This window comes from Vicugna pacos, chromosome 18, assembly GCF_048564905.1.
Source record: "Vicugna pacos chromosome 18, VicPac4, whole genome shotgun sequence".
In the NCBI taxonomy this organism is placed as follows: Eukaryota; Metazoa; Chordata; class Mammalia; order Artiodactyla; family Camelidae; genus Vicugna; species Vicugna pacos.
Genome location: NC_133004.1, coordinates 14,351,742 through 14,377,026, shown reverse-complemented (window position 1 = coordinate 14,377,026; position 25,285 = coordinate 14,351,742). Strand labels below are relative to the sequence as shown.

Sequence of the window (25,285 nt, the reverse complement as noted above, 5' to 3'; positions counted from 1 at the left end):
TACATATTTCTAATCTCCTTTTGGATCAGGACATCCTCCTAGGCCAGCTTGAGAGCAGAAACCCAGCTCAGAGAGAGGAGATTCAGGCAAATCTGACAAGGGAGGAACAAAAACACGTGTGAAATCCCTTACACCAGTGAGGACATGAGGCGTCATGCTTTCTTATGTTACTTATATGCCCCACAAATGGACTCGTAGAAAGATGAGATTGGAGGGGGTTGTGGTAGGTGGAACCATGGCCCCCCAAAGATGTCCACCTTCTAAGCCCCAGGAGCTTTGAATATGTTACTTTACATGGCAAAGGGACTTTGAAGCGGTGATTAAGTTAAGAATCTTGCCATAGGAAGATTATCCTGAATTATCAGGGTGAGCCCAGCCTAATCACAGGGTCCTTCCAACAGGGAGGCGGAAGTTCAGAGAAAAGAGAAGATGCTTTGAAGATGGAGGGAGGGGCCGTACACCAAGGAATGTAGGTGGACTCTAGACATGGGACAAGGCACAAGCTCCCAAAGAGATGAAATGGATTCTTCCCAGATGCCTCTAGGAGGAACCCTGCTGACAGTCATTGAAACTGATTTGAGACTCTGGACTTGCAGAAATGTGAGATTAAAAATCACCACTAAGTTTGTGGTGATCTCTTAAAGCAGCAACAGGAAACTACAAGGCAAAATCTCCCAGTGGTACCCGACTGAGTTCGGTCACATCATGTAAGAGGTGATTACGTCAAGCAGGTATGGCCCTAATCCTTTTTTTTTTTTTAACACCTACACATCTGTTATTAACCTCCTTTCTTAATTAGGAAAGAGCAGTCCTCAGGCTTAAAACCTCCTGCAAACAACCATTTGAAATATGCATTTAGTACATTCTTAGTTTGAATCATATCTGGTTTTTAACTGGGTCACGTACAACAGCTGATACTGATCTTCAACATGTATAAATGCAAAGTTTGAAATAAATTATAAACTTACTTTTTTGCTTTTGAGTAAATGTATTTATATAAAAAAATAGTTGGTTTAAGGAAAAATGTTCCATGACTAACACACACACAAGCAAAGAGCACGTCGTTGGGATATGGATCAGTAACGTTTGGGAAGCACGAGCTCACCTGTGGGCTCCTGGTGGGAACCGAGCAGGCATGTGCCTGTTTGCCCAGCATCTGAATTTCCTTCCTTTGTTTGGCACACTGCCTTCCCTCTGCGTCTCGGTGGGTTACAGAACTTACCTCCCACTATAGACACTGAAAGATGCCTGCTAATTGTTCCCTAACCTCCCGTCTTCACCAATCAGCTGCACCACGCCAGGCTCTGAGGCTGCAGAGGTAGGGGCAACACCCACGATCAAGTTCTCGGTAAAAGTGGCACCGTCTTGTGGTGACAACCGTGGTTTCCTTACCAAACTGTGTCCTGTGGAAGGATCCATGGCAGTGGTGGGGGTGGGGGGGCGGGGGCTACATCATTTCCTTTTAATAAATTCCTTTTCTATCTCAATCAGCCAGAGTCACTGTTGCTTGCGAATAACAACCTTGGACAAATACGGAATTTGGGTGGGACAAGCTTCAGACACAGGTGGCCGAGCAGAGGGCAGCGGGGACCTGCTGTTCCGGGCTGGGAAGCGGCGGCCCCGGCAGGGCTATGGCAAAACATTTGGCAAAATTTTCTGTAAAGGGCCAGCTGGTAAACTGCTCAGTGGTCCATAGGGTCTCCTTCCGCAGCCACTCAACGCTGCCTTTGAAAGCAGCCTGGAAGGATATGTAAATTAGTGGGCGTGGCTGTGTTTACAAAATCAGGTGGTGGGCTGGATTCCGGCCGAGGGCCACGCTTTAGCTCCGGTTCAAACTGTCAGCCATTTCACACCAACCACGTACCCGTGGATGTCGTAGCAGAAAAACTTGTAGAAACACCTCAGGATGTCACCATGTCCAGCTTCTTCAAGTCTTCAGTAGGTTTCTGCAAGAAAAAGTCAAAAAAAAAAAAAAAAAGGCAAAGATTATCCATTTAACCACAAAAATGGAAGAAAATGTGGCTTTCCTGAGACTCCTTCTGCCTGAGGCCTGCAATCTAAATTGGTGGAGAATCCAGTGATTTGGAGAAGTACAGGAATAAGAGTCAAATTCTGAACCAGGGGCTGGTAGACTTTAGGTGTAAAAGGCCAGTAAATATTTTCGATGTCACAGGCCTCATAAGGTCTTTGTGGAATATTCTTCTTTGCATTTTTTTATAACTCTTTTAGAATGAAAAAGCACTCCTGGCTTGAAGGCCATAAAAAAGGCCAGGCATTGGCCAGCACGCCAGTGGTTTGCTAAGCCCTGTTCTGGAAAGGATCAGTGGTGTGGAGGCAAAAACTGAGCAGAAGGGAAGAAGTATGGAATCACAGGAAAGGTTACGCCAGATCCCCTAGCATTCTTCACCAGACAAAGGGACAAGCCTGGGGACGCAGCTTGGACTGAGGGCTGGAAGGCACAGAGGCACAGGACAGGAGACAGGACTTCGCAGGCTCAAAGATGGTGTCCACCTCGTATAAGACTGTAGAGCAAAACGACCCAGCTACATGACTACTGGATTCCTTCCTGACTGTCAAAACTTGTGTGGTAATAAATGTTTGTTGCTTAAAAAAGGAAAAAATCCAGATAAGATCTCTGGCTGACTTGGCCTTGCTTGGTCAAAGGAACCCAGGACCTCCTGCAACCATCCAACCCTGAGGTACTTCTGAGACACTAGGCTTCGTGCCCACAGGAAGGAGGGAGGGGCCTTCTGCCCACTGCCCGTCTTAGATACGGCCTTGGAGGCCTGTGGCCCAGAGATCATTCCATTGAGTGGAACCAAGGGCCCTGCACTGACCACCACTGATCTCATCGCGGGACGGGTGTTCTTGGTATTTGCAACCAGCAGTGAAGCTGTGACCACTGGGCATTGTCTCTCATTCTGCTCATCTGTTGTTCCAAAGGGGACGCATACTGGAGGCATCCTGTTCCCCTCCCTCTCTTCCATACTGGGTGCACTGGGAGTCCAGGACTTACCTTAGGTTGATGGGCCATGGCGGGCCACGGCCCCCGGCCCTGGTAGAGAAGATGCTGGCTCATCACCAAGCGAGTCTGGCGTGGTTGTGACTTCGGGGTGTGTACCTCCTGGGAAGGGGTTAGCTCATCTTATGAATGTATAAGAATTTTTAAACTTCTGAAGGAGTTGTGCATGGATGTCAGGCAGCGAAGAGGTGGACTTCTGCAGACACTTTGGTTGCCTCCCTCACTCAATCAAGCCCCTCTTTTCTCTCCTAAGAGTGTGTGGTTCATAAGTCTATCCCTCACCGAAGGAATCTGACCCCTGGCTGGGAGGCCAACGCTAAGCATGTGGTTGATCTGCCAGTGACTGGGTTGCGCGTGAAAACAGGAATCCCCAGGCCAGTGACGTGAGGAAGAACTTGCTGTAAGGCTTCTGGGAAATCTCTCCTTGTTCCTAAAAAAAGCCTAGAAAAAGACAGTTCCCTTCTGACTTGATTAGACCAGGGAATGGCAACACTTCTATGAGCCAGAAAGAGGTGAGGGCTTTGCAGACCCTGCGAATTGGGTGGTGACACTGACGTTACAGCGGGAAGACGGCCACACACAGTATCTAAACAAACAGGCATGGCTGGGCTCCAATAAAGCCTGATTTATGGACACTGAAATCTGAATTTCATATAATTGTCACGTGTCACCAAGTATTATTCTTTTCACTTTTTTGTTTTTTGAAAATTTGGCTTAAAATAGTCTAGACCAGCGCAGGGACTAAGTTTATCATGATGCACCTGACACCCAGTGCAATGCTTATGCTATAATGTGTACAGAAATATTTGGTGAATAAATACTTACAAAATCCTTGTGATGAACTGACCCCTTTATCATTATAAATATTCATGCATCTAACGTCAGAGCACCTAAATAAAGCCAATATTAATAGATGTGAAGGGGGGAATAGACAGCGATACAGTAATAGTAGGAGACTTGCATCCCCTACTCCCAACAATGGATAGATCATCTAGACAGAAAATCAGTAAGGCAGGGGGGTGGGGGGGTGAGGGTATAGCTCAGGGATGGAGCGTGTGCTTAGCATGCATGAGGTCCTGGGTTCAATCCCCAGGACTTCCATTAAAACAATAATAATAAAGAATTTTAAAAATAAAGGAAATCAGTAAGGAAACGCTGGATTTGAACTACACTTTAGACCAAATGGACCTGACAGACATACACAGAATGTTGCACCCCGCAGCAGCAGAATATACGTTCTTCTCAAGTGCACATGGAACATTCTCCGGGATAAACCACACATTAGGCCACAAATATTAGGCTAATATCTTGATTGGAAGAGATACACAATGCAGTGCTCTGGGGTGACAACCAGCCACCTGCCACGTGGACAAAAACCAAAAACCTAGAAACACAAGGAATCGGGACAGCAGCCCCTGCAGGTTTTGTTTGCAACCTCTGTGTGGAGACCAGGATGTGTGGGCTCCCGAGAGCTGCTGCGACTTTTGACATCCCTTAGGTAAAATGTAAAGCCTGTGCACTCTCTCTGATTTAATGTTTCTTTTTTTTTTTTAAGGTGTGTGTGCTACCATGATAGTCTTATTTTCATCATCACCCAGCCCTTTAAAGCAGAAGCCTTTATTGAAGACAAACTGAAGAACAAGACTAAGCTACATAACTTGCAAAGACCATCGCAAAATGAAAATGTGGGACTGTTTGTCCAAATATCATTACAATTTTTAAGATGGTGGTAGCAGACCGTTAACCGAGCAGGGGGGCGCTTCGAGGCATGGGGTTGTGTGTCACGGCAGGTTATTCGTCCAGGAAGCTGACCCATTAAAGCAGCAGAGGGAGAGGGACTCATCCTATGACCAATGGTCCATGGCTCACTGTAAAATCCACACACTGTCGTCTCGAGGAGAAATCAAATGACCCCCTGCCACTCCGCACGGCAGCGTCTCACCATGGACATTGGCACAGGTGGGAACATTAGAGTCTGTTGCTCCGGGCAATTTGGTTTTAAACTTTATTTTTCATGTACAGTTTCAGATTATACAAAACATAGAAAAATGGACTACTTTAAAGGCACATGAAGTAGAAAGTCTCTAATTACCCTAAAGTCACATTTGTCCCCAAACCAAGATTCAAACTTAACCTCTAAGCCTTTTCCTAGCATCTCCCCATCACCTCTGCCCCGCCAATATACAAAACTATCCAACCTGCTGCATTGTAAGTAAACTTTCTCAACTATTAGCAAGTTTAGTAATTCCCATCCAGGCGGGTTTTAAATGATGCTACAGCTTCTACTTAAGCTGCCATATTTAGTGTGCTTACACAGGGGCTTGGCAGGACGGGGCGGGGCATGGGGGCAGTCTGGATTTCTTCATCATCAGTTAACGCAGAGCATCCTAGGGCCTCAGCCTGTTGATCAGGGATGCGCACACGCACATAACCCAAGGCAGAGAGTGCAGGGCGGGTGGGGCGGGGGATGTCTCCAGTATTCCTGCATTCAGGTATGAGTATACACATTCACGCAGAGCAACAAATCAAGGAGTTCTCCAAACTCATTTGAACAGAGACCCAGAGTAATTTTAATGCAAATAACAAAAGGAGTTAGCCTGTCTCCATCCATTAGCCCCTCAACGAAAGAATTACAGTACTTTGTAAAAATGTCCTAACATACGCAAACTACAGTTCCCTCAAATGCCGTTGTTACCAGTAACATATTTGGTCCTAATATTTGCGTCTTGGATGTCTCAGCTCATTTTCTTCGCTGTTGTTATTGTTCTTGAATAACTGATCATAAGCACCAAGTGAGGGCTGAATCCACCGATGGGTGAGGAAGTAGGGTATTTTCTTCCTTGTGCCATCACCTCTTCCCCACCTCCCCAGGGCACGTTACACCACGGGGAGCAGGGGAAGGCAGCTCTCCTGTTTCACAAAACCTTGGCATCACAGATGGATGTGTGCACTGAATGCTAAACAGCAGCGGAGACCAGCCAGGAGAGTCCATGGGGTCATTTCAAACACTCACTCCTGAAGTTTTTGGAGGATGGAAATTCAAGCATTGCTTGGGAATAAGGCTTTCCAGATTACTGGTTCTAAGGGTTTTTGTTTGCTTCTATCGTGGCTACCAGGGAACTATAGAAAAGCCACCTGAGTAGAAAGCTGAGGCACTTAGACCCACCTACCTCCACTAGGCTTATGTAGCATCCTGCCCACCTCAGGGGTGTGACCCATGCTTCTACTCAAAACATGCCTAATGACAGTTTTCCATCCAGGCAGGAGGTGGCCACCTGTCCTGCCTCTGGCCCCATGACCCTGTGCTGGTGGCCTCTCTGTGGGGAGGGGCTCCTGTCTCAGGCAGGATGTCTGGATTTGCTCACCCCGTGTTTTCAGAGCCTTGCAACACAGTAAGCATTTACTATGCTGCTGAAAATGAATGAATGAGTGTATGGGTAGATGAAGGGAAAACTCAATCCTGCACTAAAGCCGTGTCTACAGTGGCCCTAGAACAACTCAAACTAGGTATTTCCCCAGTTCCACTGGACCTGGACTCATGGCAAATCATCACTCTACTCAGCTAATTGTCACTTACATGGCACCAGTGCTGACGTGTGCACATAGGTCCCAGCCACACCTCCCAGCCTCAGGCTCACGACACAGGAGGAAAAAGTGAGGTGCAAAGAACTTCTTCCGTAGGCACCTCCCGGGGTCCCTGCACTGCTGCTCACCTCACAGGGCTGAGGACAACTCCCTAGAGCCCTGCTTCTCTGTACGGTCTCGGAATTGCCGGCAGCACTGGCTCACTCAGACCCTGGCAGGTGGCACCCCCCGAGTGGCACTTGTGCTCACTGAAGGTTGAGAACCACGGCAATCTGGGACCCTCCCAGGGCTTCGTTCGCTGTCAGGACCCTGGGCCCCTCTGCAGAGGGAAGTGTTCTCTGGGTGTAACACGGATGGCGTTGCCCCATCAAAGCCACCTGCACGGGCTGAGAGGGGTGACGTTCAGGCTGATCTAAATGCCTCCAGGAGCTTTTAAAAACAGGCAGGCATAGAGCAGGCTCCCTCCCGCCCCCGCGGGCCTCTCTTCTGAATCCCTGGTTGTGTTCTCTGCAGCCTTTATCGCTGTTTGTAATTCATTTTCCTAATTGGTTTTTAATCTGTCTCCTCCGTGAGACTATGAGCCCCACGAGGAGAGACAGTGTCTCGACATGGTTTCCCCTGTGCCTTGCACAAGCATTCCCTACTTTATGTTGATGGATGAATGAACACATGGCAGATGGCCCTCTGAGGCTCCAGAAACTGGGGTCAGTAGAGGCCCGGCAGCCTTAGAAGGCAGGGCAGGAAGAGAAGGGAGTAGCCTCCTGAGTTAGCGTAGGAAGGAGGCTGCAACCACCCCCCACCCCGGCCCGGGTGTCTGGCTCTTGGGATGCAAGGCCTGGGGCTGGAGTTCGGGTGGTCCAGATGTGAGCAGCTGCAGAAGAGCTGGTGGAGGCCGAAGTTTGGGCCTGCAGTGGGGGTATGCCTGCCCCCCCATCTCTACACCAGATCTTTAACATCGATAGGGCAGCTCTGCTCACCTGGCCCTGGGGCCGTGGTCTTCAATTTCAAGGCACCTGGGGCATCATCGAGGAGCCTGTTAGAAATGCAGGCTCCCAGGCCCCATCCCTGAATTCTCTGATTCTGCAGGTCTAGGGAAGGGTCCCAGTAGCCTGCATTTTACAAGGTGCCCTAGGGATCACATGTTGAGATCAGGCTGAGCCTAAATCTAGCCCCCAGGTTAAAGGTCACCTTCTCGAAGGCAAGCAGGTGACATGAGCAAACTTGGGTGGCACTTTCTGGATCCAGCCCATTACAGGAGGGTCAGGGCTCTGGTCTGGATGTAGACAGAACACCAGGGGCCATACCTGCTTCTCACATGGAACACGGTTAAACATCCAAGGTTTCCTCCCTCACCCAGACCCCCTCACCCCACCTTCCACCGCGAATGCAGAGAGATTTGGGAAGGGAAGCTGAGGTGGGGGGGGGGGTTCCATATGGCCCAAAGCTAGGGAAAGCTGTACCCCGAGACCCGGTTTTCTCCACCTCATGTCACATCACATCACATCCCCGCAGTTAAGACACATCCTGCTGAACATTTTTGCACTTGAGCATTGCTGGATTTTTGGCTTTGTCGCGTTAAGGCTTCCGGATGGGCAGGAGTTCTGACTTCCAGCCTGCCAAGTCTAGTCTCTGATCTCAAGAATGCAAAAACTCTCGTCTTCTTTTGGCTTTTAAAGGAAACAATATGTTTGCTAGAAAAACCACACACACACAAAAATTGATTATATACAAAACGGTTATCTGCACGTGGACTCTGTACTGCAGCGAAAGCGACCCCGCTCTGGGGGCTCTATTTACGCTTCCTGAGTATCAGGTACATGAGGCCGCTGATGAAGGTAAAAGCAAAGGCCACCCAGGCCAGGATGTAGGAGTAGCCGTATGTGCCGTCCGCGGTCTGGGAATACAGTCTCCAGTTGTTCTTGTGAATGTCTTCGCGCCGGTCTGTATAAATGGAAGCTGCAATCATGACACACAGGCCTGTTGGAAGAAAGCCAGGGTCCAAATAAATCACAGACCAGTGGGCGCCGGGGACCTGAGGGGACTAGGGCTGCAGCTGAGGACGAGCTTCAGCCCTTATTATTAGAAGGTATGGATCTGTAGTCTCTTGAAGAGGTTACAACTAGTATTTAGGGGCAGAATATTGCTGCCTACCCTGTAGTCATTCTGTTTGCCATTCTGCTAGCTGAATGCACAGTTGTCTGTGAAGCCATCTCCCCAGCCCAGAGGGTAAGTCACAGTGGATCCAGGTCACAGGTTAGCTAGACAGGAAGTAGTTTGCTTTGCAGGCCACATATGGTCCCTGTCACAACCACTCAACTCTGTCGTCGGAGCGTGAAAGCAGCCACGGACGGTACCTAAATGACGGGCCGAGCTGTGTTTCAATAACGTTTTATTTACAAAAACAGGCAGTGGGCCAGATTTGGCATCGTTTGCCAATCCCACGTTGGCAATCCTGTTCCTGTTTACCTGTTATGATTTATGGTTCTATGTGTCTCAGTTCTGAGCACTGAAAATTCTTCAGTGAAAAATATTACTCCCTGAAAAGAGGGAGATGAGGGAGGAGAAAGCACTTTTTTTTTAATTTTTAAATTTTATTTATTTATTTATTTATTTATTTGTTTATTTGTTTATTTATTTATTTATTTATTGCTATACTTTCCCTTGCTTACTGCTTTAGAAACTGTTAGGTCAGGATGAATGTCTGGAGCTGCAGCAGCCTTTTTGGGGCTGTGAGGAGGTCATCACTGACACTCTGAAGATGATAAAATGAAAAGATGAAAAGAGTGGGGGGTTCCTGATGATGCTGCTGAGCTGCCAAACCAACTCTTGAAGGCACCTTCCACCTTCAAGCTATTTGTTGTATTAAAAAAGTAAAGGTCTTTGCAGCTGAAGTCATTGTTAATTGGATTTTTCTCTTTCTTGTAGCCAAAACACCCTGACTGAATCACCAATATTCAGAGACATTTGTGATAGGATGAGGTTAAGTACCCAGATTTTCCTCGGGGGACTTATGCCTCTTCCCTCTGTATCAAGAGAGCACGTTCTAGATAGCAATTCCTACTCACCCCATAGATCCCAGCTCACGCTTCATGTCTTCAGGACGCCTTCCCCAACCCTCTAACTAAATCCAAATACTGAAGAATTAAACATCCCACCACAGTGCAGCAGCCAACCTCTCCTCTTGAAGTCCTCACCTGCCAGGCTCCTCCTGGTGGGCAGCTGGGAAGGAAGTGTTTGTTCTGGGAAGCCCGTCGTTTTACTTACATGCCATGAGCTGGATGATGGAGGTTAAAACAAATCTCTCTCCCTGCTTGAGGCGGAAGAGCTGGAGCACGAAGATCAGAAAGGCGATGCAGCTGAGGATGGTGGACAGGATCATGGTGGCCTGGACCGCCTGTATCGTGGAGAATTCTGTGGGAAAGGAGGGGCAAGAGTGGGTGACTGAGGACCACAGACCACCCGGGCTTCCGGAGGGCACAGTGACAGCTCCAGAGTGGGGATGACAGGAGGCGAAAAGGCACCAGGCTCCCATCTGCACAGTGTGAGCACAGGGGCAGTCAGGAGACTTCCCGACACCCCTCCCTCCAGTGTCCACTTGTGCGCTGGACCGGATGATCCTGAACATCCTCATCTGGACTAGGGAGCAAGAACCACCACTCTGCAGACTCCTGGTCTGGGTATTGCCCCAGATGCCTGGCTTACGGTCAGGAGCACAGTGGGGTAGGGGAGGTTTGAAGTACAAACCCTCAGGTTCCAACCTGGTTCAAGAAGCAGGGATGGGACGACTGGGTCAGGACTGGGGCTCTGTACCTTCTAAAGACCTCCAGAAGGATTCTTGAAGATATGGGGCTCACGGGGCTGGGTGACCTTCTGAAAGTGCTCCGTGGACACAAAAAGGCCTCTCAGTCTAAGGCAGTGAGCCTTGTGATTGCAATTTAGGAAAAGAGAAAGGGAGGTCTTTTTTTTTTCCCCCTAGATTAGCCTTAGCGAGGAGGACATGAAAGTCTGAGGCTCGGCACAGGGACGTTTCAGTGGAGAAAGAAGTTGGTCCTGGGTGGAGGGCATGGCATGTGGGAAGGACACAGGTGAGGCTATGTGTAGAGAAGGGGTCAAGTGCGTCGACTGGAGCCACTAGTATGGGTCTCAGTTTCCTCACCTGTAAAATGGGGATAAGCATGATTTGTAAGCACTTTAATGCAATGTTTAGAGCAATGGATCCTGGTCCATCTGGCAGCACATCAGGATCTCCTGGAGAGCATCTTGTCCTCTCCCCATTCCCTATGGTGAGGACAGAAGCCAGACCAGCATACCTACAAATACACACCATGACTCCATCGCCACGAAGCTCAAGCGCAGGAAAGAGGAAACCACAGAGGCAGAAGTTGGAAGCGGCTGCGCTCAGGGCAGGGGGTGGTGGGAACTAAGTATAAAAGGGCCCCAGGGAACTTCCTGGGGTGATGGGGATGTTCTCTATCTTGCTTTGGATGGTGGTTATGCAGGTATATACATAATTGTCAAATCTCTGAATTCAGTCCTGTAGAAGTGGGTATTTTCTTGTTTGTAAATTACAGCTCCATTAAAAATAAAAATCCTGCAGGCTACCCTGAGGTGAAAGAAATCAGAATCTCTGGCTCTGGGATCAGACAAGAGGCGGGTGGGGCAGGTCAAGTCCTCCAGGGAAGTCCAAGGTGGGGGCCGAGGTCGTGAACAGAGAAGTGCTGGCTTAGAACAGAGAAGTGCTTCCCAACTCGGTGCCACCCCAGGAATCACCTGGGGGCTTGTTAACAAGACGCATTCTGAGGCCTCCTCCCTTGAGATTGCGATACAGTCATTCCGGGGCAGGCACTAGGAGTTTGTATTTTTAGCAAGCACCCCAGGTGACAGGGCAAATATGGGAAACATGGCTGCTGCTGTGGACTGAATGTCTGTGTCTCCTCAAAACTCACATGTGGAAATCCTAGCCCCCAGTGGGGTGGTATCAGGAGGTGGGGTCTTTGGGAGGTTATTAGGTCATGAGGGTGAAGAGACAGCTGAGAAGTATTCCACTGTATACGTACACACCACATCTTCTTTATCCAGCCATCTGTCGATGAACATTTAGGTTGCTTCCATGTCTTGGCTACTGTAAATAGTGCTGCTGTGAACATTAGGGTGCATGGCATTGTCTTGTTTTGTTCTTTTGGTTGGTTGTTTGTTTTATAACACTTTAAAAATGCAAAAGCCATTCATAGCTCATTGGACTGAATCTGGCTGGTAGTTTGCCGACCCCTGTTCTATGAGTGGAAAATAAGAGGTAATAATTGCGCACAGTGGATGTGGTACCCAAACAACAGAAACCTGGAAACATTGCCACAGAGCACGGCCAGTGCCCTCAGCTGACCATGCACCCTGGCAACGTTAGGGCTCCAACAGGGAAGGATGGCTGTGACCAGGGTCAAGGGTTAGCAGAGCAGATAGACAGACGGAGCCGGGTGGCGGCACGGATGGCATAAGGTGGTTTAGAACACAGGCTTCCGAGCTGGTCACATCTAGGCTGGAATCTTGCCTCCATCGCTTACTCCTGACTCTGTGACCGTGGGTTTCAGCTCCATGCCTCAGTTTCCCTATCTTAAAACAGGGCCAATGGACCCTGGCGGATCGGGCTATGTATGAGATCACTTACGTAAAGGATTCAGCCCAGTGCCTCACGGTAAGCCCTCAGCAAACAATGCCCTCTACTGGTATTTTTGGTTTTATCATGAACGTTGATATTGCCATTGATGGGCTGGTGAGACTTTAGGAGCCAGTGAGCAAGGTGCTGGAGGCCAAAGTGCCTCTTCCATCTGTTCTACAACAGAAAATCGAACCGTGGGCTCCACAGTGAAGGGGAGGGGTTAAGAACATTTTCAGGTGGGATTTTCTGTATTTGCGAAGCCCTTCCGTCTGCTTCGGCTCGTGCCCGAGGCAGCCGTGGCAGGGGCGGTGCTTTCACCTGCGTTTACAGCAGAAGATGCTGGGCGTCTGAGCGCTCACGCGACCTCACCCAGCTAGGGTCACACAGCCCACAAAGGAGCCAGCTCTCGGGCTTCTGCCGAGATGCTGAGAAGAGACACAGGTGTCTCTGAGCCAACTCAGAGGCAGGGCGTGGACAAAAGAGGAGGGGGAAGATTCTAGATGAGGGCTGAAGCTGAGAAAGGGTGAGGAAGGAGAGCGCTTGGCCAAGAGAGAAGAGAAGGCTGGGGCGTCGCCAGGGTTGGTGCCCGCTGGCCTCTGGCCTCTCTGCCCCTCCCGGCCCCAGCTTGTGCTGACCCTCAGCCCTGCTCCGCGCGCCCTGGGCAGCAGCCAGGCCCCTCTGCGCAGGCTGGAGAGGGAAGGGGGGCGAGGAGTCAGACCGCAGGGAAGCCTTTCTCCCAAGGGGTCTTTTTTCGCTCAGGGCTTTCCAATCAGTTTCACACTCACCTTGAAAGGAGTCATCGATTTCTGTACAGTTTGTGTTGTTGACACAGACTCTCCAGATATCCACAAAAAACTCCTCTCCTACCCACCAGGCCTGTGACATGAAATGGAAACACACGGAAAGGCGTCTGTTAATTATAAAAACACGGGATTCCTAATCTGGCACAAGACAGTGAGAATTCAGGATCCGTGCTTCTCAACCTGTCGCATGCACGCAAATCATCTGGGGGTCCAGGAAAAATGCAGATTCTGATTCGAGAGGTCTCGGAGGGGTGGGCTGAGAGCCTGCATTTCTAACAGGCTCCCAGGTGACGCCCCCACTGCTGGTCTGCTGAAAGGGAAGGGAAGGTCCCTGGCCTCAGGGGCCAGGCATGGGTGAGGAGGTGCGGCTCAGCTGGTGGTTCTAAGTGCAGAAGAGGGTAAGCCACACAAGAACTACAGGGGTGGTGTCAGAGGGGAGGGAGGTAAGGATGAGATCTGGGGGCAGGGAAGCCTGTTATGGATGAAAGATCAGACAAGACTCTCCTACCTTCCGTCCAAATGCTTTCATTCCTCTCTGTGCTTCTGTTGCTCTTTTGCCCCAGGGCCTTCCTTCTGCATCCCATTCACCCAAAGACTGGAATCTCCACCCCCCATCCAGTCTGCAAACGTTCACTGAGCTCCCACTATGTGCCCAGTGACAGCACCAAGCACAACTCCTAACTCATAATGAACACTGTATGACTCACCACCCAAAATGACAATAGTGCCGAGGTTAAGAAAACTTCCTCAAGAGGGCTGAATTTAAGCCACATCCTCAAAGGACATCCTACAGGCAAGGCATCATGCCAGGCTCTGTGGGGGAATCAGGGGTGAGAGGCCCAAAGTTCCTGCCCATCCAGACCAACACATGGGGTGCTTCAAACCCCACACTGAGCCCAAGAGTCCTCAGGCCCGGCAATGGGTGTGCCCTGGAAGGGAGGATGACCCCAAATTGCAATCACCTTGGAGAAGTTCTCAGTCTTGCTTCTATTGACTCTAGGATCCAGGGGCTCTGGGATGATCAAAAGGAAAGGGAACTTACATTGTCGATGGTGGCAATGAACAGCAACGCCGCGGAGGTGATGTGGAAAACGATGATGAAAGCCAGAAGCACCAACATTTTCACGGTGGGGCGTGGAGTAGCGTTGAAAGCCCAGAGAAAGAGATGTGCTAAAGAGGGAGAAAGAAATTCAAATTTGTCAGCGACAAAGCAATAGGAAAATGAAAAATAAGTGAATTTTCATGGGGCTTCAGAACATCTTAAACAGCTCTTCCCATCTCTCCTTTGCCTAGAGACTTATAAGACAAAGTCTGGCACGAGGAGCTGTTCTTTGTTGCATCCAGATGCCAAATACTCCTTGTAGAGGAGAAGGGGTGAGGACCGATTAAAATCCCTGATTCAGAAAAGAATTGCAAGTCTTCAAAGCTGAACACCACGGGCACCAGGGCAGGAAGGAATAGCTCTGTGTGTGTTAAGATTCTGTTCCCGATCTTCTGCCCACCAAGCAGTGCCATCGGGATTTCACAGCACCAGAGGAGGCTCACTGTCTGAGTATTCGTCATTACAGTCCCTGCTGCGTAACAAGGCAAAAGTGATCAGATAGGAAAATACTTCCTAATGATCTGACCATTTATAAAATTAACCCCTACTCAAACATCCCTCAATATCTAACCGCATCTGAATAACGTCCAACCACAAAATGCAACCAATGTGTGGCAGACTGCTGCAGTTTGATTTTCCACTCTTTGGTCATGAAAGGACAGTATTTCCCAGCCTCCCTTGCAATTAGGTTGGAGCCTTGTGACTAATTCTGACCAAAGGGCTGTAAGCAACATTAGTATTCCCCATTTCCGGGCTGGCGCATTTCCCGGCTGAAGAGCAGGTGGGATTTCTCCGTGCTCCCTCCCCCTGATGAAGTAGCGGGGTTGGTGCAGCCATGACATGTTGAAGCCTCACACTTTGGACAGACACTGTGACTGGAACATATTAGTCTTTGGATGTTAAACCCCTGAGATTTACTAAGGTGAATTTTTTACTAAAGTTGGACAGTCTGAGTAATATAACAACAGAGAGCGATGACAAAGTGAAATTGGAAATTTTGCAAAAGAACTAGTTGATGAAGGTGACACCGGACAACTGCTCAAAAGGCACCAGAGGGATTAATACGTGAGGATCTGTCTGGGCTGAACTAGCTAGCAATAAAAGAGAAAGTGGATAAACTTGAATAATGTAAAAAAAAAAAAAAGAAGAAGAAGAAGAAAGCAAAGAAAGAAAGCATTCAAAAGAATGATCTGAGTATCGAAAGGATTAAAAGACGAGGAAGTCTTTGAACATTTTTGCAAAAATGACCATCACCTTAGTCGAACGACATGGCAAATGTCAAATGAAAATGTCACATGAGCCAATCCAGTTGGACAAGTGAATGCTACCAAACCCCAAATCAACATATGATTCACTCTTCTTTCATTTCAATAATCTGTGACAAGCTACTATTACTAAAATTTTGTAGAACACAAATTAATTTTTAGTTGCACTTTTAAAAACAGAGTCCAACCCAGACCTTGTTTTCAGTATTTATAATGACATTGTGTTGCCAGTTTTAAGCGGACTGATTTTATTTTTAACAGTCTCTTTCTCTCCCTCCAAACACACACACACACACACACACACACACACATATTTCCTCTGAATCATTTGAGAGTAAGTTGCCTACGCCATACTTTCTGTCTAAATATTTTGGTGTGTATTGCTGAAAAACAAGGACATTCCTTTATATAACTACAATATTGATGATCACAAAAATTTCACTTTATACAATACTAGTATCTTACTTACAGTCCATATTCAAATTTCTCTAATAATCTCAGTAATAGCCTTAGCTTTTTTTTTTCCTCCTGGTCCAAGACAGATCGAAGATAATGCATAGCATTTTGTTGTCATGTCTCTTTAGTCTCCATTAATCTAGAATGGCTCCTTGGTCTTTCTTGGCCTTTCATGGCATTGATATTATGTAAGATATTGTCCATTTAGTTTATAGACTGTCTCTCCATTTGTTTAATGCTCCCTAATGAGTGGATTCAGGGTATGCTTTTTTGGCAGGAATACTGCATATGTGATGTATCCTTCTCAGTGTGTCCCACCAGAAGGCACAGGATGTCAGGTTGGCCATTCCTGGTGATGTGAACTTTGATTAAAGGGTTAAGGTTCACCAGATTTCTCCATTGCACATTTTTCCTTTGTAATTAAAAAGTAATTTATGGGGGAGGCATTTTCAAACTCGGAAAATGCACATAATTTAAAATTTTACCATGAATGACATTTAGGACATTCATAGAGTGGTACATCCATCACCACTGTCTAGCTCCAGAACATTTCCTCACCTTGAAAGGAAACTTTGTACCCATTAAACAGTCACTCACCATTCCTCCCCCACTTAGCCCCTGGCAAATTACAGATTTAATCTGCTTTCCATCTGTGGATTTCCCTATTCTGGACACTTCAGAGAAATGGAAGGACAGAAGATTTGTCCTTCTGTGTCTGGCTTCTTTCATTTAGCACAACGTTTTCAATGTTCATCCATGTTGTAGCATTGTAGGGAGATATTTTGAGTTGATGTAAAGGTCCAATCTCTGATCAAAATGTTACCCCAAAAGTTTGAGCATCCACTAGTATTTCTAAAATAGAATCATTTAAAAGAGACATTTTCTGATACTAACTCTCCCACAAGAGAGTTGCACTGCACAAAACCCTCCACCCTCGCTCCACCAGCCCTCCTCTCTGGCCAGGCTCGCTCTCACTTCTGGGACTCATCACTTTCTCCTGGGACTGACCAAGGTTCAGGAGCTCACACAGGGGCCAGGCCTTGAGACCCAGGACTCCTGAACAGTGAGCCAGGAGCCGTGTGGCTGCAGAGCTCAGCCTGGATGGTCCCAGCTGCAATTCTGTGCAGCATCCCTTGGAGGAACCCAGTGAACCAGCTCAGAGATTCTTCCAATTCTTTTAAAAAGGACAAATTCCTCTTTGTGTAGGCCTGCGTCATTCTCAGCAGCCATCATAAGCTGCCTCCAACTAGATGTTTCTGACCCTTAAAAAAAGGTGCATCCCCACACTGAATGCCACATTATTTGGACATCAGCTGGAATGCCAAAATCACAAGCAGTGTCGAAAACGCCAGGGCACTGGCGTAATAGCTTTGCATAGTGTCCAGCTCAGACGACACAAATACATAATGACGGATAGTTAAAACTTTCTAGAAAAAGGAAGAAAGGCTGTAACTCTATTCCAAAGTGTGAAATTTACATGTGATAGGGCATGATTTTGGATGGTGCACTGATACGGCATTAAATAACATCGAGTTGGGGGAAAGCACAGCTCAGTGGTAGAGTGTGTGCTGAGCACGCATGAGGTCCTGGGGTCAATCCCCAGTACCTCCATTAAAAATAACTAAATAAACCTAATTACCTACCCCAGCCCACCCCAAATAACATCAATCCACACAGTATGACAGTCTCATTCTAATCCTTCTGAGCTCATCAAGGAAAAAGGCCCAGTTTGGAGCTACCCTGTCTCAAACACTTAGCAATTTTCTTTTAAACAAAAAGAAAAAGCACTAGTTTAGATTTTATTATATTTATTTTTAAGGTTCTTCCTTTTAAGAAGGAGTAATACCATTTATAGTAGTGATAGAAAATCTCCTCTTAAAACGACTTTATTAAAATTTTAAAGTGAGGCCTTTAAGAAAAATACTATGTAAATAAAAGGACAGGGGGTCATCAGTGTTCACCCCAAAGCAAAAATCCAGAAGGTAGTTCTCAAATGCCTACTGTCTGGAAGGCACTGCTTTAACACCTGGGAGTGATTTCAGTTGGAATTCCAGACATTAGAAATAAGCTCCCGCAGAGAAAAGAGTAAGTTTTTATAAGAGGTCAAGTAAGATCTTGAGTCTAGTGTGAGAGAAAAGTCTAGGGGTGGGGAGAGGGTCTAGCTCAGTGGTAGAGTGCATGCCTAGTATGCACAAGGTCATGGGTTCAATCCCCAGTACCTCCATTAATAAATAAATAACCTAATTACCACCCCCAACAAAAAAATTTTTTAGAAGTCTAGGGGCACACAAGGGTGGCTACATATGGGTTTACCCTATTAGGCACCCAGTTAAATTGGGGAATAAGGAATTTAATGTCACCTACTTGGTTCTCTCCTGTGATGATGCCTGCAGTTCAGATCCCCAGTGAAAAACAAAACGGGGTAAATCAACAATGGAACTTGCAGACATAAGGATCTGCTCAGTGACCTCAGCAGGAAATTTGGAGGAAATTATTCATAAGTAGAGGAGACTCTATGAAACTTTAAGAGGGACTAAAAATGACCCTTTACCCTTGCATCTCTATATCAAAAGAAGTCTCCCTTCACCACTATCCCTGACCCACTCTTCAAGTTCCCTTCCTTCTCAGTTTCCTGCACATCCTTCTGGAAATATTTGTTAGGTGGGAACACTTATTCCCCCTGTTCAGGTTTCCCCGTGGAGGGAGCAGCACTTGGGTAACACTTCCGGCCTCAAGTTCCGCCCCTCACTCACTCCTTCGATCCTGATTGGAGGGGGCATCCAGTGTCCACTTTCTGGATTGGTAGAGCTCAGCCCTTGGCAGGCTACCTCCCAGCACTCTGTCCTTCCCCACACCCTCTCCTTAGACTAGGGAGTGAGTGTGTCTGTCCCCTAGAGCTCAAACTTCCTTTGGTTAGGGGAGAGGAGTCCAGGGCTCGTGGGGGACAGGAGTGTGGAGCTGAGCCTCCAACCCAGCTTTTCTCACCTGATAATATCCCTCAGAGATCATTCCTTTCCAGCACATGAATCGACCTCATTCTTGCCGTGGCTGCAGGGTGGTCCACTGGGTGGCTATGCCACCATCTACTAGTTCCCCACTGATGGCCATTGAGGGAGCTTCCAGACCTTTTGCTACTCCAGACTACACTGCAGTGAACATCTTTACACTTATTTCTTTGCATGCTTGTGTTGATATTTCTGAGGGGCAGATTCCTAGAAGTAGGGGTGCTGGGTCAAAGGGTAAGTATGTTTAACTTCTTTTAAACTTTCAAGTCAAGTTTAATATACTGCAAAGCATACTAGACACTGTTATTGCTGCGCCAGCCTTGACCTTCAGAGGGTCTTCAAAGGATGTAAAGTATTGGACCAGTTGTTATGCATGGCCTGGGTTGGTGAGTGGAGAATCCTTGATGTCATGTGTTTTGAGTTAATAACACCCTTGAGCTCGCCCAGAAGTATAATTCTGGCCTCTGCCATCCCCAGGGGTCCTCCCAGAGGTGCTTCCCATGTCTTACTCCTGCACCAGGACTCTGTGGACCCTCTCTGGAGACACTGAGGCGCAGACAGCTCCCTGGGCTAGATGTTGGATGAAGGTTGGCCCACCAATCCCAGGGTGGCATCAAATGTATCTTTGCCATTCACAGAAGTTTATTTTCCCTTCCCAAAATGTCACACTGAATGCTGATCCCTCTTGCCTCCCCCTGAAGTCCTTGTGGGCTTCAGTGCTCTGCTGGCTGGGCCTGGTCTCAGTTCCTTGGAGCAGAGCTCCCTGAAGGTCACTCACTGTCCCTTCCACCCTCAGCTGGCTCTCTCACACTGCCCTGGTCTCAGCTCAAGCATCCGCTCCTCCAAGAAGCATCCCTGATCCCCTAGTAGCCACGCCCCGAGCACTGGCTGTCCCGTCAGGACCGTCCCATTCCCTCGGGTTATTTTCTGCAGAGGATTTTCACTGTCTGGAAGTATCTTACTTATTCACTCCTTTGTTATCCATACGCTTCTGTTCCCTGCTGCGCCCAGTTCACGGAAAGCTATTTGCTGTCACTTACAGTTCCAGAAGTGTAGAACTGGAGAGGCCCTGGGAAAACTCAAAGCCCTGATTGTCCAGAGGCGGGAACTGAGGCCAGAAAGGGCCATGACTCACTCAGATCCCACAGCAGAGCAGGAGCAAGAGCAGGACTGAGGGTCTCCTGGCCCCCACTCCAACTGCCCTTCTGACCTCAGTGGGAGGTCCTGCAGAGGGCGCATGACAATATTTCAATAGCCAATGAGCATTTCCCCAAGGCCTCTGGCACTTTCAAGCACAGTTTTCACCAAGCAGTGCAAACCACGTTGTTTTCCCTTTGGTGATTTCCTCAGGGGCTGAGCGGGACATTCTGAAAGGCCACCTGGGTTGGGGTGGTCACCTGTCTGAAGGCGGGAGACTGTACTGGATGAGCTTTTCAAGTTCCTGTCTAGAAATCAAAGTCTTATGATCTGCCGAACGTCTCTTATAGAAATATATTTTGATCTACGTAATACATGTGATGATTAAGAGAAAAAGAAGATAATAGAACAAAAGGTATAGGACGAAAACCACAGTCTCTGCCCTACCCCAGTCCTGATCCCTGGATGCAATCACTGTTAACCCTTTCAGCTGTTTTTCCACTGTAGTTCCATATGTCCAAGCAATATTCATACACTAACCCTAACCCTAACCCTCCATCTTCCTGCTCCCATCATCCCAATACAGGCTTGTCATAGTCACATCAATAATTGCCCGGTACACTGTGACCGTGTAAATGCTGCACACTGCAGAGCCAAATAGTCTACTATGATTGTGCTTTTTTCTTAAAACTCTTCTTTTCCCTAGCAACACTTATTGCCTCTTACCCGCTCTCTCTGTGGCTCCATTTCTTTTCCCCAATTTCTTCAGTTCTTTTCAAATTTCTTATCATTCCAGGACTTCTGCAGAACCCCAGATGCAAAGCAATGCACGCTACAAGCCCGTGATTAGGCTCATCCTCCGCAGTGTACCATCTCCAGCCAGTCCCTCTCTCCCAACTCTGTCCTCTCCTGTCCTCAGCAGCTGCTGCTGTCCCAAGATAAGCAAGACAAACATTCTTCAGGAAAGATCAGCAAATTTGCTCCTCGCTGTGACCAGGGCACAGGAGCCAGCATACTCAAGACATGCAGGAGATAAAGCAGATCCTTGGGAATGGCGGGAGGGGTGCCCAGAGGGGTCTTCCCACATGAAATGAGATTCCTCATGATTAAAGGTCGAGCTGCAGTTTACACAGCGTCCTGTGTTGCATCTTCATGTCAAACCTGTGAAGCTGGCAGAGCAAGGTATCATTATCCCCATTTTACAGATGAAAGACTGAGGCTCACAAAGGCTTCACGTGATATGCCAAAGTTCACAGAGCTGGGACTCTAAGCCCTGGTTTTCCGACTCCAAATCCAGGACCTTTTCCCTACTACCCCCTTTTCTGCTCCCATGCTCAGGGCCTAACGAAAATCACATGGTGGCCTAGTTAAACTCAGGTGAGAGTGCGCAGGCTGCATCAAGTCATCTTTGTCTCCTTCACCTTTGGCTGGATTTCCCTCAAGCTTTGCACCAGGCAGTGGGGATTAGGGAAGGCAGCGTCTCTCTGCCCGGGCCATTAGCTGAAGTTGAGATGTGATTGGGCTAATTAAGAGACAGCTTGATTAAAAACTACGCTTTAGTCTTCATTTGTACTAAAAATAGAGTTTCTTGCATTTTTAATCCTATTAGCTCCCTGGCCCACTGAGCCCTGTGTTGCCTTTATTGATCTACTCTGAGATTGGTTTGGACTTTGGACAGAGTTTTTCCTCAATCACTAAAAGGATTTATTCAGACACAGTAGAATAGACTCAGTTCTGTTTTCTAAATTTATTTCAGTGCGCCCCCTTCCCACCCAGAAACTCAGCAAGACTTTGCACGGTACAGCATCTGGACTCCCCCACCTTGATTTAGTGCACCATGGTGATAATATTTTCAGACTGAAGGCCAAAATACTCCCCATTCTCTAAAATACCCATAAAAATAATAATAGAAAATACTATAGAACACAGGATAGTCAAACCTAAGGTTTTATTTTTATATATATTTTATATATATATTTTAAAGGAGAAAGAATCAGTAGCTGGAATAGGAGAAGCAGCAAATGGGCTCCACTGAGCAGGAGCCAGCATCCTCTGGGCATCAGAACAGGAGTGAGGAGGGGTGCGGAGGAGGGTGCGAGGCCCTGGGAGATGCAGGTGGGGCTATGGAAATTCTGCACACAGAATGGAGCATTTGTGGTTCAGTGAATTTCAAGTTCTAAAAGCTGATGGTTAAAAAAAAAAAACAAGAAAAAGAAAAAGAAAGGCTGATGGTTTGAGGTAAGGGATGGTACCCTCAGAAATGCCCATCTAGACCTCAGATAACAAACAGGGACAGGCATCTCCCCACTGCCTCCTAAGTTGAGGTTCTGTCCTGCTCTACCTTGGTCCAATGTTTGTTTGAAGAGACTGTGTGTGTGTGTGTGTGTGTGTGTGTGTGTGCACTGCCCGTCTAGCTCTCACTGGGTGTGGAAAAGTCCTGCTGCTGACTCACTGGTCCTCCCTCCCCGAGAAGCAACACGCGGTCTGTCGTTGATGGTGGGACGTCACCAGAGGGTCTTACAGGTTAAGAGGAGGCCACAGGACCTGCCCACGGGCAGTGTGGGGGTCCCCCCCTCATCTTCCCTTCATAAAACCACAACCCCCCGCCGCAGGGTGCCCCAGCCCCTGCGGGCTGCTGTGACCAGGCAGCTGCTTTGGCACACGCCCCGCTCCGCGCAGGGGAGCGAGCGAGGGAGCCAGCGGCTTCCCGCAAGGAGAGAACACGCTGTGAAGATGACCACTCGGCCCACTCGGTTCTATTCTCACCCTCGAGAGCTCTTCCTACAATTTAAACCACGGCCCGTTCTCAGCGGAGTTGGAGCCTTTTCCCGGAATTGTAAGCAAAAGGACAATCGTGAGGTGTGGAGCCTTCCAAAACAGGCCTGAGATGTTTGGCGTCCGGAAGCTGGGGCTGGATCCCCCCACCCGGGAGTGCTCCACCCAGAGGTCCGGCTCAGGGGGCCAGGGAGGCTCTGGGCACGGAGCCCTGGGGGAGGCCAACTGGTAAGCCGTCACTCAGGCCACGCGGGAATCCAAGGCCCACTCTGGAGCTGGTGGTTCTCCCCCAGGCTGGCTGGAACCCAGCACCACCACCCCCCTCACCGCCCACAGCACTCAGAGGGGACAGTGGCTGTGGCCTGTTTTCAGGAAAGCAGAGGTCAGCTCAGCCTCCTGCCCTAGTATCTGGACACCAGCCAGCCCGGAATGGCCAGGCGTCCAAGATGCCCTGGGGCTGGCGGAAGCCCCTTCGCCTTGGGCGGCCCAGCTTCGCGCTCGCTGTGGCTGGGGCTTCTGGGCACAAAGCCAGTGCTTGGCTCTGTCCAGAAATGGCAACAGGCAGGACTCTGGGATTGGGCAGTGCTCCAGGGCAGAAGCTGCTGAGGGTGATTCTGCCTGTGCAGGCCTGAGCCTTTCAGGCCATAGGAATAATAACAGCCATTACACCCACAATGATGATAGCCAGCACTTATTGCCTGGAATGTGCCAGGCACTGTTCTAAGCTCATTACATGTATTAATTTATTCATTCCTTACAAAAACACTATGATGTAGGTGTTATAATTAGCCTCATTTTATAAATAAAGAAAATGAGACTCAGAGAGGTTAAGCAAATTCCCTAAGATCACACAGCTAGTAAAGGCTAGAGCTGGGATTTTGAACTCAGACCATCTGGCATCAGAGAAACCACCATATTGCCCACATTAAATCTGAATTTCTTTTCCCTTTTGTGATCCTGTTATCTCATGACCTGATCAGGAGATCGGTTCAAAGTCCTGGGGCCATGTGTGGATTTGGATGCTGGCCATCGCTATATGTCATTAGTCAGGGACCCATAAAGTGGGACACACTTTGGGAAGCACACTGGGGACAGGGGAAGAGCACAAAGTCACCCACAAGTCCTCCAAGTGGAAAGCACCTCCCCTCACTGCATGCAGGGTGAACACCTGTCAGTGAGGGAACCGCCCTGTTGTAAGGATGGGCAAAGACTAGGACTCACTCTGCAGGCGAGAAGTCAAAGTGACAGATTTGTCCACATCACCCAGTTAGCAAACCCCAGCTTTCAGCTTACTAGCTCTCACTCATTGTTTTCAAATGAAGCAATTATGAGGGGGTGGGTAATAGCTCAGTGGTAGAGCATGTGCTCAGCATGCACAAGGTCCTGGGTTCTATCCCTAGTGCCTCCATTACAAAAATAAATAAAAGGAAGTGGTTATTCAGGCAATGAGCATTCGTTTAGGCCCCCATGTACCAGGCCCCGGTGACACATGGGTGAGTAAGGCAAGCTCCAGTCCCCTGGGGAGCTGTCAGGTATGGAAAGAACAGGGCGTATAAATAAATAAACATGACCTGATGACATGTGTGCTGTGAGAACGCAAAGGAAGGTGTGATGAGCCCCATGCTGGGGTGTGGGCAGCGTCAGAGGCTGCACGGAGGAAGTGACATCCAGGCCGGGTAGCAGCGGATGGGCGGTTTGCCAGGCAGAGCCATGGGGACAGGATGTTGCAGGCAGAGGGAGAGGGACGCTCCGAGGCACAGAAGCATGACAAGTGTGAGCAGGGTGTGAGCTGAGCAGGGCCTGGAGCTGAGCCAGAACTCCGTGCCGGCTGAGAAGCTTGATGGGGCTTGGAAGTTTGGGTGTTCTCCTGGAGGCAGCAGGGAGATGGGGGAGGCTCCGAAGCGGGAAAGGAGTAAGATCTGCCTCTAGAAGAAAAACTCTCCACTGTCAGGAGGGATGAGAAGGCGGCGAGCTGGGGGAAGCTGTCAGAGCATCCCTGGTGAGAAACAGAGAGGGTCCAGATGAAGATAAAAATTGGGAAAAGGATAGAAGGGAGAGACAGAGACTCCCTGAAAGCAGAATCGATGGGACCTGGTGATGGGCGGGGGGCCGGACAAAGGATTCTGGGGGCCCACAGTGGGTGTCGGTTCCACTAATGTGCATGGCTTGGAGCAGGAGGCGCACACTTGAAGGATGAGGGAGGCAGTTCATGCGGTGTTAGAGACGTCTGGTTCCCAGAGGTGGCAATGCATCCGAGCAGCTGGAAATAGGGGCGGCACTGTCACCCTGGAGAAAACAGGAGCCGGGAACAGAAATCCCCATGTCATGCGGTGTGTGCATGGGAGAGGAAGCCACTAGTAACTATGAAATACCGCCCAGGGAGAAAGGGCTGGGAGAGAGGAGGGGACGGTGTGACCCCAAAGCCAAGAGAGGACAGAGTAGAAAAAAAAGGCATCAGGATGGAAAATTAGCTCATTGGCAA

The 25,285-nt window shown here is 48.6% G+C and overlaps 1 protein-coding gene and 1 long non-coding RNA gene across 3 annotated transcripts in view; one reads left to right on the top strand and one right to left on the bottom strand.

Annotated features, from left to right (window-relative positions):
* Positions 1-5,013: 5,013 nt before the first annotated feature.
* EMP2 (epithelial membrane protein 2) overlaps positions 5,014-25,285 on the bottom strand; it is a 35,235-nt gene continuing 14,963 nt past the window's right edge. Inside the window, exons 1-5 of one of the 2 annotated variants that reach the window (XM_072942220.1) lie at positions 20,755-20,867; positions 14,106-14,233; positions 13,046-13,136; positions 9,872-10,018; positions 5,014-8,584 (exon numbers count right to left, since the gene is read on the bottom strand). In XM_072942220.1, the coding sequence (XP_072798321.1) occupies positions 8,397-8,584; positions 9,872-10,018; positions 13,046-13,136; positions 14,106-14,183 (504 nt within the window). In that variant the 5' untranslated portion in view covers positions 14,184-14,233; positions 20,755-20,867 and the 3' untranslated portion in view covers positions 5,014-8,396. Of the gene's footprint in view, positions 8,585-9,871; positions 10,019-13,045; positions 13,137-14,105; positions 14,234-20,754; positions 20,868-25,285 lie in introns of those variants that run through there. The other variant, XM_072942219.1, reaches the window with a different exon arrangement.
* Positions 18,483-21,156, top strand: LOC116284138 (uncharacterized). The gene is made up of 2 exons (XR_012061039.1): positions 18,483-19,125; positions 20,825-21,156. It is a non-coding gene; the product is annotated as an uncharacterized lncRNA (long non-coding RNA).